Source organism: Entelurus aequoreus, linkage group LG13 (assembly GCF_033978785.1).
Source record: "Entelurus aequoreus isolate RoL-2023_Sb linkage group LG13, RoL_Eaeq_v1.1, whole genome shotgun sequence".
Lineage (NCBI taxonomy): Eukaryota > Metazoa > Chordata > Actinopteri > Syngnathiformes > Syngnathidae > Entelurus > Entelurus aequoreus.
The window spans coordinates 1,066,135-1,077,981 of record NC_084743.1 but is presented as its reverse complement, the minus strand read 5'-3'; the positions used below and the strand labels follow the sequence as shown (position 1 = coordinate 1,077,981).

The window sequence follows — 11,847 nt, the reverse complement described above, 5'->3', positions numbered from 1 at the left end:
AGCCAGCCCACTTTAGAGAAGTGGGTAGGAGTGAGGTGGGATCTGGGGTGGAGGTCTAGAAGTAACCTGACTAGCTTGTTCTGAGATGTTTGGAGTTTAGATTTGAGGGTTTTGGAGGTGCTAGGGTACCAGGAGGTGCATGCGTAATCGAAAAAGGGTTGAACGAGAGTTCCCGCCAGAATCCTCAAGGTGCTTTTGTTGACCAGAGAGGAGATTCTGTAGAGAAATCTCGTTCGTTGGTTAACCTTTCTGATTACCTTGGTTGCCATTTTATCACAGGAAAGGTTAGCCTCTAGAATGGAACCTAGGTAGGTGACCTCATCTTTCCTGGTGATAACAATGTCACCTACTTTTATGGTGAAGTCATTGACTTTCTTAAGGTTGATGTGGGACCCAAACAGGATGGATTCCGTTTTACCCAAGTGTATGGATAGCTTGTTGTCAGCGAGCCAGGTGCAAGTTCTACAGAGCTCAGCACTGAGGATTTTGTCCACCTGTGACTTGTCCTTGCCGGATACCAGCAAGGCAGAGTCATCTGCAAACAAGAACAATTCACAGTCGCATGCCGATGACAAGTCATTTATGTATATTAGGAACAGTAAAGGTCCCAATATACTGCCTTGGGGGACTCCACAGCTCACTGAGAGGGGGGGGGGGGGGGGGGGGAGGGGGGCACGGTGCCGTTTACCTCTACCACCTGTTCCCTCCTGAGCAGGTTATGTGTGACCATGTGTGTTGACCTTTATGTTAGTTGCAATTTTTTTTTTTGCACCATGACTTGGGAAGGTTTTTTGGATTGTGTTATAAATGTAAATGCTGTGCTATTTTTGCCAAGTACTTTGAAGGGTCATGAATCTAATATACTCACATTGTCTGCAGTTCGGCAGAAATGGAGCATTCAGAGACCGCCTTGGTACTTTGTTGATATTATGACATCTCGTGGGCATTTTTATTTTTGCACCATGACTTGGGAAGGTTGTTTGGATTGTGTTATAAAAGTAAATTTTGTGCTATTTTTCCAAAGTACTTTGAAGGGTCATTGATCCAATATAAATAAATGAAATGATAAATGGGTTATACTTGTATAGCGCTTTTCTACATTCAAGGTACTGTTGCGTTGACCAGCATTCCTCCAATGGGGAATTCAAATTGCTAGTCTCTCCCAGATTCTTTTTATGGCAATATGCTGTTGTTTATATTCAATCACCAGGCAGAAGTTGGTATTTTGTGGTTTATTCTCCAAGCTTAGAGGACAAACCTGAGACCAATCCAGCACCCAAGCGTTCCCTAGCCCGGTCCAGATCGGTCTACCAAAACCCCGGAACTCCTGTCTACTTCCTCCTTCTCCTGCCCCCCACCTGCTGTTTCCCCCGTCTAGCTGTGCTCCGTATCTCAGGAATGTAATGGCAGTCTCAACAAAGACATCGCTCTGACTCTAACCAAGGACACTCGAATCCAAGCACTTTGTACCACACGAGACATTAGCTGATGTAAATATGACTATAGGAGTTTTTAGAAAGAAGTAACACTTAAATATGGATATGGCTTCCAACAGTACTCAAAGCGCTTTGACAGTATTTCCCCATTTACCCATTCACACACACATTTACACACTGATGGCGGGAGCTGCCATGCAAGGCGCTAACCAGCAGCCATCAGAGGCAAAGGGTGAAGTGTCTTGCCCAAGGACACCACGGACGTGACTAGGAAGGTAGAAGGTGGGAGTTGAACCCCAGTAACCAGCAACACTCCGATTGCTGGCACAGCCACTCTATCAACTTCGCCACGCCGTCCCTACTCACATTGTTGATATTATGACATCTTGTGGGCATTTTTATTTTTGCACCATGACTTGGGAAGGTTGTTTGGATTGTGCTATAAAAGTAAATGCTGTTCTACAAAGTACTTTGAAGGGTCATTGATCCAATATACTCACATTGTTGATATTATGACATCTTGTGGGCATTTTTATTTTTGCACCATGACTAGGGAAGGTTGTTTGGATTTTGTTATAAAAGTAAATGCTGTGCTATTTTTTCTAAGTACTTTGAAAGGTCATTGATCCAATATACTCACATTGTCTGCAGGACGGTAGTAAAAATGGAGCATTCAAAGACCGCCTTGGTACTTTGTTGATCTTTGAACACCCCTGCTCTAACAGTTCAAAATGAACTAATCGACATTTTTCATCCCCGTGCAGGAGTGCTCTCCATACGCTGCCCACCTGTACGACGCCGAAGACGCAAACACACCCATGCGGGTCTTGCCCGGACTGTGTGGCAACTATTGTCAAGACTACTGGCACCAGTGTAGGTACACACTGAGTCTCCTCCTGGAGGACCACGGGAGCCCGGGACAGTTTTCAAACCTGACCGCCACAATAGAAGAAGACCAGAGAAGGTTCTGTGAATTTCTGGAGCTGAAGGATAAACAATACTGCTACCCTAACGTCTTGTCTAACACGGGTAAGTCGGTTTTATGTGGTTTAAGTTCAGTAAGATTTAGGGTTGGCAGTATTACAGTATTATGGAGGGCTGTGTCACGATCATAAAGTGTAGTGTCACCATCAAAGTTTAGTTTCACTATGATAAAGTGTAGTGTCACTATTATAATGTAGTGTCACTATAAAGAAAGTGTAGAGTCACTATCATAAAGTGTAGTATCACTATCACAAAGTGTAGTGTCACTATCCTCAATCAATCAATCAATCAATCAATGTTTACTTATATAGCCCTAAATCACAAGTGTCTCAAAGGGCTGCACGAGCCACAACGACATCCTCGGCTCAGATCCCACATCAGGGCAAGGAAAAACTCAACCCAATGGGACAATGAGAAACCTTTGAGGGGACCGCAGATGTGGGGACCCTCCCCCCCTGGGCGACCGGTGCAATGGACGTCGAGTGGATCTAGCATAATATTGTGAGTCCAGTCCATAGTGGATCTAACATAATAGGGAGAGTCCAGTCCATAGTGGGGCCAGCAGGAGACCATCCCGAGCGGAGACCGGTCAGCAGCGCAGAGACGTCCCCAACCGATGCACAGACGAGCGGTCCAACCCGGGTCCCGACTTTGGACAGCCAGTGCTTCATCCGTGGCCACCGAACCTGTGCCCCCCCCTCCACGAAGGAGAGGGGGGCAGAGAAGAAAAGAAACGGCAGATCAACTGGTCTAAAAGGGGGGTTTATTTAAAGGTCAGAGTATACGAATTAGTTTTAAGATGGGACTTAAATGCTTCTACTGAGGTAGCATCTCTAACTGTTACTGGAAGGGCATTCCATAGTTGTGGAGCCCGAATAGAAAACGCTCTATAGCCCGCAGACTTTTTGGGGGCTCTGGGAATCCCTAATGAGCCGGAGTTCTTTGAAGGCAGATTTCTTGCCGGGACATATGTTACAATACAATCGGCGAGATAGGAGGGAGCTAGACCATATAGTATTTTATACGTAAGTAGTAAAACCTTAAAGTCACATCTTAAGTGCACAGGAAGCCAGTGCAGGTGAGCCACTATAGGCGTAATATGATCAAACTTTCTACAACAAAGAGGGAGAACAGAGCTGGTAAATCACACTTCTAAAATAGTGAGCTAGCATTACCAATAAGTTAGCACGGATGTAATAGCCACATGTAGCTTCCCTGTCTGACAAAAACAATCTTTGAACTTTCACGATTTCTCTGCCATAGAAAAGTCTCACTTGGAGTGTGCTTGCCAGAAACTAGACAGAAAACTCTAGCTGGCAAGGCAAAACAAAGAGAAAGCAAACAAGTCAATTATTTGAATAGGTGACACGATATGATCTGTTGTCATACGATGAAATCTATTGATATCTTTTATTCTCACGATCATTAAAAATACAGGACAAAGTGCGTCCCCTGAAAGTTCAATACGGATTTGTTATTTCAAGGGGCGGTTGGCAACCGTGGTAAGAACCAAACCGAGACATTGCTCACAATGAATGAGGATGAGCCAGAACAAGTACCTGTGATTTAAATACCATGGCAATGTAAAAACCTGTCTGAACATCTGCTGTTAAACAAACTTCATTATGTCACAAACGGTCAACAAGCAACAACATGTTTCTGTGATGCCAGCAATCAGCATATTTGGAGTTGTTCGCCTGGGTTGTTGTTGTTGTTTCCCGTATTAACCCTTCCAATGTCAATAATATCCCACTGCTCTCGCCCTTGGACAGAACTAAATGCCAACCTGGGTTCGGTGCGAGCGGATTCCGAAGGCTGTCTGGAGTTGTGTTTGCAGGAGGTGGCGAATGGACTCCGCAACCCGGTGGCTATGATCCACGCAGATGACGGAACACATCGGTTCTTCGTGGCCGAGCAGCTGGGCTACGTGTGGGTGTATCTGGCCAACGGCTCCAGGATCGACCGTCCGTTCCTCAATCTCACGCGCGCTGTCCTGACGTCGCCTTGGGCTGGAGATGAGAGGGGGTTCCTCTGCATAGCCCTGCACCCTAGGTTGGCACGGTTCAAGTACACAATACAATTTTCGTAGTCAAATCTAAGTCCATAGATTTTGCACATAGACGACGATTAGCGTCCAAGGTTTTTGTAAGCCAGTCTAATGGCTGGGCCATGTGTAAGTTAGTAAACCTCATTCCCTGACGACTCCAAGAGTGTCCTGGCTGCCGAATTAGCCAGTCTCTGCTTCAAGTTCGCCTCATGCAGACGACCAGAGTTCGCATCCCCATGCGGAATGGGACTAAAGGCAGGGTGCCGAAACACCTAGGTTACAGTAGTACCGTGACCCGGATGACAGTGACGTTTAGTGGGTGAGTGTAACTGCGGACCGCCAGTATTGCCGGGCCATGCGTACCTTAGTAAACCTCACTCCCCAATGACTTCAAGAGTGTCCTGGCTGCCGAATTAGCCAGTTTCGGCTTTTAGCTTGGTGGTCAGCACGTTCACCTCATGCGGACGACCAGGGTTCACATCCCCGTTCGGAATGGGACTAAAGGCAGGGTGCCGAAACACCTGGGTTACAGTAGTGCCGTGACCCGGATGAGAGTGAGGTTTAGGAGGGTGAGTGCAACGGCGGACCGCCAGTACACCTCACTCCCTGACGACTTCAAGAGTGTCCTGGTTGCTGTGTTAGCCAGCCCTGGCTTTTAGCTGGGCTTTTGGAACCCTCGTCTCTCATGCGGACGACTAGGGTTCACATCCCCGTTCAGAATGGGACTAAAGGCAGGATGCCGAAACACCTGGGTTACAGTAGTGCCGTGACCCGGATGAGAGTGAGGTTTAGGAGGGTGAGTGTAACGGCGGACCGCCAGTACACCTCACTACCTGACGACTTCAAGAGTGTCCTGGTTGCTGTGTTAGCCAGCCCTGGCTTTTAGCTGGGCTTTTGGAACCCTCGTCTCTCATGCGGACGACCAGGGTTTGCATACCCATGCGGAATGGGACTAAAGGCAGGGTGCCGAAACACCTGGGTTACAGTAGTGCCGTGACCCGAATAAGAGTGAGGTTTAGGGGGTGAGTGTAACAGCGGACCGGCAGTATAGCTAGGCCATGTGTACATTAGTAAACATCACTCCCCGACAACTTCAAGAGTGTCCTAGCTGCTGAATTAGCCAGTCTCTGCTTTTAGCTTGGTGGTCAGCACACTGGCCTCATGCGGACGACCAGGGTTCGCATCCCCGTGCGGAACGGGACTAAAGGCAGGGTCCCGAAACACCTGGGTTACAGTAGTGCCGTAACCTGGATGAGAGTGAGCTTTAGGGGGTTGAGTGTAACGGCGGACCGCCAGTACACCTCACTCCCCGACGACTTCAAGAGTGTCCTGGCTGTCGAGTTAGCCAGCCCTGGCTTTTAGCTGGGCTTTTGGAACACTCGTCTCTCATGCGGACGACCAGGGTTTGCATACCCTCTCTCCATAGCCTGTAAATGTTTGTGCGTACGCCAGCCGTGAAATTGGCTTTAGCGTCGCACATTTCCACGTTTAGGTCACTCTTGAAACATCTCAACTTTTCCGTGAAAAAGTGCGTATGATAGGTTTTTATGCGTGCGCACACTTAATACATGAGCCCCCCTAGTCCAGGAACTGTGCCTTCTTGGCAGACAAGAATCGTTATGGCCCCAGGTGAGGTCTTTGGATAGATGAAGCCCAAGATACTGGAAACTGGAGATCATTTTCACAGCTGTTCTTCTGATGTGTAGGAGGTAGGGGGGGTGTCTGAACTTCCCGAAGTCCACCACCATCTCCTTGGTCTTTTTGCTTTTGCAACAATCCACCAGATGTTCTACTTCCTCTCTGTACTCGGACTCAAAAATACAGGACCGTCAAACATGCAGCACTCAATGAAGTTTTCTTTCGAAAACAGAATGGTCCTAGGTTGATTGCGTACTTGTGTTCAGGTTTACCACGGTCAGAAAGGCCTACGTTTACTACTCGGTGTCCGTCAAGAAGGAGGAGAGGATACGCATCAGCGAGTTCACACTGTCAACGTACGACGACAACCAACTTGACCACTCCTCAGAGAGGTGAGCGGGAAACAACATTGTGCTGTGAGAATGTGTAACAACGGACTGTATTTTTCGGACTACAAGGCGCACTCAGTGGCCTGACCTACTTAGTGGCCTAGTGGTTAGAGTGTCCGCCCTGTGATCGGTAGGTTGTGAGTTCAAACCCCGGCCGGGTCATACCAAAGACTATAAAAATGGGACCCATTACCTCCCTGCTTGGCACTCAGCATCAAAGGTTGGAATTGGGGGTTAAATCACCAAAAATGATTCCCGGGCGCGGCTACGCTGCTGCCCACTGCTCCCCTCACCTCCCAGGGGGTGATCAAGGGGATGGGTCAAATGCAGAGGACAAATTTCACCACACCTAGTGTGTGTGTGACAATCATTGGTACTTTAACTTTAACTTTACTTTACTTTTACTTTAACTTCAAATCCTTTCATTTTCTAAAGAATCGACAGTGCGCCTTTTAAGCCGGTGCGCCGGATACATTCTGGTTGTGCTTACCGACCTCGAAGCAATTTCATTTGGTACATGGTGTAATGATAAGTGAACCAGTTGATGGCAGTCACACATAAGAGATACGCGTGGACTGCAGGTTGACGCCTGTTCAATAAATGATCAGCAAGCAACACCAAAAATGTAATGTCTTATTTAAAATATAGAATACTACACACCGCGCCCAAAAATCTGTCAAAATGTTTTAAAACGACTTTGGTAAGCTATGAAGCCGCACCACTTGATGGATTGTCGGCGCATTACGGCTACAGTAGTCAGACGTACTGTGCTTCAACATATGGTGTTATTATGGTGTGTGTATAAGGACCCCAAAATGGCACCTATAAGGAGACATTTTCTGGCGCTTTCCATCCATCCATCTTCTTCCGCTTATCCGAGGTCGGGTCGCGGGGGCAGCAGCCTAAGCAGGGAAGCCCAGACTTCCCTCTCCTCAGCTACTTTGTCCAGCTCTTCCCGGGGGATCCCGAGGTGTTCCCAGGCCAGCCGGGAGACATAGTCTTCCCAACGTGTCCTGGGTCTTCCCTGTGGCCTCCTACCGGTCGGACGTGCCCTAAACTCCTCCCTAGGGAGGCGTTCGGGTGGCATCCTGACCAGATGCCCGAACCACCTCATCTGGCTCCTCTCCATGTGGAGGAGCAGCCACTTTACTTTGAGCTCCTCCCGGATGACAGAGCTTCTCACCCTATCTCTAAGGGAGAGCCCCGCCACCCGGCGGAGGAAACTCATTTCGGCTGCTTACACCCGTGATCTTGTCCTTTCGGTCATAACCCAAAGCTCATGACCATAGGCGAGGATGGGAACGTAGATCGACCGGTAACTTGAGAGCTTTGCCTTCCGGCTCAGCTCCTTCTTCACCACAACGGATCGATACAGCGTCCGCATTGCTAAAGACGCCGCACCGATCCGCCTGTCGATCTCACCATCCACTCTTCCCTCACTCGTGAACAAGACTCCGAGGTACTTGAACTCCTCCACTTGGGGCAGGGTCTCCTCCCCAACCCGGAGATGGCACTCCACCCTTTTCCGGGCGAGAACCATAGACTCGGACTTGGAGGTGCTGATTTCTCAGATTTTCTGGCGCTTTGTTTCGCAATATCATGCCAAACGAACCGCTGATGTGTATTTGGGATCTGCATATGTCCTGAAAATTTGCGCGCGTCCGCCATTGTATTCAAAAAGGCACCTTCTTTTTCCTCGAACCTCTTGTTGTGGGGCATCCATCCTCCGCTGTTGCCATTGGTAATGCAAAGTAGCAAACAGTTCTCACTTATATCTGTCGGTAGCCTCGCTATGGAAGCGCTAAAAACAACAAAAATGACAGGCAGAAGACGCTGTCCAAGCGGAGCCACGTAAATAAGAGCGCCCACAGAACGGTGCATCCTGAAGAGACGGTCAGAAAGCGATCTGTAAATCAAACAGAGACAGAATTCAATTTGGACTCAATTGAGGAGAGACGCCGGGACACTGTACTCTTGTACAATCTCCAGCACACTCTGGCGAAAGATTGTACAACTCCTCCTTTATTACACTTTCTCTGACCACATGACCACAGCTGCTTCCAAAGGGACGTGGGTCGTAAACAGCGTTGCCTTTGCTTACAGAACAGTTCAAAAGAAAAGGTTGTAAACACTTCACAGAAAAGGTCGTAAACGAGTTCTAATAGACGTTCGTGAAACCGTTGAAAAAGGGGTCGCCTGGAGGGGACTCCGGTCCTGCATCCTCCTCGCTTCCACAGTCCTTGGGAATTTCTCTGACCACATGACCGCAGCTGCTTCCAGAAGGGAAGTGGGTCGTAAACACCCTTGCCTTTGCTTACAGAACAGTTCAAAAGAAAAGGTCGTAAACGACTTCAAAAAGACGTTCGTAAAACAGTTCAAATAGACGTTCGTGAAACAGTTGAAAAAGGGGTCGCCTGGAGGGGACTCCAGTCCTGCATCCTCCTCGCTTCCACAGTCCTTGGGAATTTCTCTGACCACATGACCGCAGCTGCTTCCAGAAGGGAAGTGGGTCGTAAACAGCATTACCTTTGCTTACAGAACAGTTCAAAAGAAAAGGTCGTAATTGAATTCAAAAAGACGTTCGTAAAACAGTTCAAATAGACGTTCGTAAAACAGTTGAAAAAGGGGTCGCCTGGAAGGGACTCCGGTCCTGCATCCTCCTCGCTTCCACAGTCCTTGGGAATTTCTCTGACCACATGACCGCAGCTGCTTCCAGAAGGGAAGTGGGTCGTAAACAGCATTACCTTTGCTTACAGAACAGTTCAAAAGAAAAGGTCGTAATTGAATTCAAAAAGACGTTCGTAAAACAGTTCAAATAGACGTTCGTAAAACAGTTGAAAAAGGGGTCGCCTAGAGGGGACTCCGGTCCTGCATCCTCCTCGCTTCCACAGTCCTTGGGAATTTCTGTGACCACATGACCGCAGCTGCTTCCAAAGGGACGTGGGTCGTAAACAGCATTGCCTTTGCTTACAGAACAGTTCAAAAGAAAAGGTTGTAATCACTTCACAGAAAAGGTCGTAAACGAGTTCAAAAAGAGGTTCGTAAAACAGTTCAAAAAGACGTTCGTAAAACAGTTGAAAAAGGGGTCGCCTGGAGGGGACTCCGGTCCTGCATCCTCCTCGCTTCCACAGTCCTTGGGAAAGACAATATATTTCTGTTCGATTCTAATACCTGAAAGGCACAGGAACACCTTCATCTTGCTTCCCCCCTACACAATGGAGTTTTACGAGCCTTACTCTTGGTAGGTTTCAAAGACAGCTTTTGTCTTCTCACCAGACACTCAATGTAACACAAAGTTTTTGTGATAACTTAGAAACAATTATTCTAACACATAATCTATGCAACATTTTGACCAAATAACCACCATCACATGTTATTTAGAAGTGTTTTAAATGGAGAAAAAAAAAAATCCTAATATGACCCCTTTAATGCGCCTATAAAATAGACTTGAATAGACCCACTCATCAACAGTGCGCCCTATGGTCCGAAAAATACGGTAATTATATTTATTTTCTCTGTGCATTGTTCAAATGAAGTTGTCAGGTTCAAACACTGATGACATCTATTAAACAAGACAAGAGGCAAAGAATTAAACAGAGACAGAATTCAATTCGGATTACATTTTGAGGAGAGTCGCCTGTACACTGTACCCTTGCACAGTATCTCAGCACGCTCTGGCCAAAGATTGTACTCCTCGTTCTTTATTTGACTTTCTCCGACCACATGACCTCCGCTGCTTCCAGAGGGAATTGGGTCGTAAACAGCCTCGCTTTTGGTTACCGAACAGTTCAAAAGGAGAGGTCGTAAAATAGTTCAAAAAGACGTTCGTAAACCAGTTCGAAAAGGAGGTTCAAAAAGAGGTCGTCTGGAAATTGGGCAGATCCTGTCTTCTCCCCGCTTTGAAGTCCTGGGGTTAGAACAATATCTTTTGTTGATTACCATATATGAAAGAACACAGGAACACCTTCATCTTGCTTTCCCCCTACACAGTGGAGTTTTACGAGCCTTACTCTTGGTAGGTTTGTCTTCCCACCAGACACTCAAATGTAACACAAAGATTTTGTGATAACTTACAAACAATTATTCTAACAGAAGTGAATCCTACTTTTTTTTGTAACGCAGGACCCTCCTCGAAGTGGAACAACCAGCGTCCAATCATAACGGGGGTCAGCTTTTGTTTGGCCACGACGGATACCTGTACATATTTATCGGGGACGGCGGTCGAGCCGGGGACCCTTTTGGAAAATTCGGCAACTCGCAGAACAAGTGAGTACCAACCCCGCTATTATGCGAGCTTGTGGTTATAAATGTTTGAAGTTTTTAGTCTGAGTCGTGGTTAGTAATTACTAAATACCTGCGTTCGTTCAAACTGAAAGTAGAGACTTAGTGTGGAGAAAGTCTTCCTTTATAATTATCAAAATGACTATGCTTCCCTTAAGCTGTTTGTCTACCATATCATTGCAGTTTTAAATAATATTTAGACAGGAATTTGAACATTCTGAATTGCTTTATTATATTTTTTTTGACATGGTGAAGAAGACAGGATGAATACTAAGTCCTGAAATAAAATGTAATTAGCCCAATAATGTGTATTTCCTCATACATATTGTTCATAATCAGGGTTCGGAAAAACGGCGTTTATTATTTTTCTAGTAACAACTCATAGCATTACTTCTATGTACATTACAACGCCATTACTCACTACGTTTACATGTACGAATTAGTCTGATTTCTCAAATAGTTAATTTTTGTCGAAATTGTTTTCATGGCTGCCCTCAGAGGGCCGCTTGTAACAGTGAATGTAAGAATATAATAATAGATTGTATTTGTAAAAAAAAGCACTTTACATTGAGTAAACAATCTCAAAGTGCTACAGTGTATTAAAAAAATAAAAATTAATAAAAAGATAATAAATAAATAAATACAAATAAAAACTACAACAACCAAATAGCTGTAACTAGTATGCATATGTCTAAAAAAAAAGGCTTTTTAAAAAAGAAGGGCTTTTAAGCCTTTTTTAAAAGCATCCACAGTCTGTGGTGCCCTCAGGTGGTCAGGGAGAGCGTTCCACAGACTGGGAGCGGCGGAGCAGAAAGCCCGGTCTCCCATTGTTCGTAGCTTTGTCCTCGGAGGTTGGAGGAATATAAAAGTATAATCGCCTCATTATTGCCTATGTATTTGGTTATTTTGTTTTTGTACGTACAAATTGATGGATAACTTGCTTTGAAGTCCAGGTGACATGCAGATATTGCAGTTTTTATTGTTATTTTTACAAACTACCATACGATATATAATAATTGGGGGTGCTAAAAAAAATAGATTTTATTAAATTAAAATTAAATTAAATTAAATA

General features: G+C 46.0%; 1 protein-coding gene across 1 annotated transcript in view; it reads left to right on the top strand.

Moving 5' to 3' along the window:
- Positions 1–11,847, top strand: part of LOC133663045 (HHIP-like protein 1) — a 55,813-nt gene that overhangs the window by 13,486 nt on the left and 30,480 nt on the right. The window contains exons 2-5 of the mRNA XM_062067226.1: positions 2,201–2,465; positions 4,193–4,472; positions 6,372–6,497; positions 10,617–10,760. Of these exons, the coding sequence (XP_061923210.1) occupies positions 2,201–2,465; positions 4,193–4,472; positions 6,372–6,497; positions 10,617–10,760 (815 nt within the window). The remainder of the gene's footprint in view (positions 1–2,200; positions 2,466–4,192; positions 4,473–6,371; positions 6,498–10,616; positions 10,761–11,847) is intronic.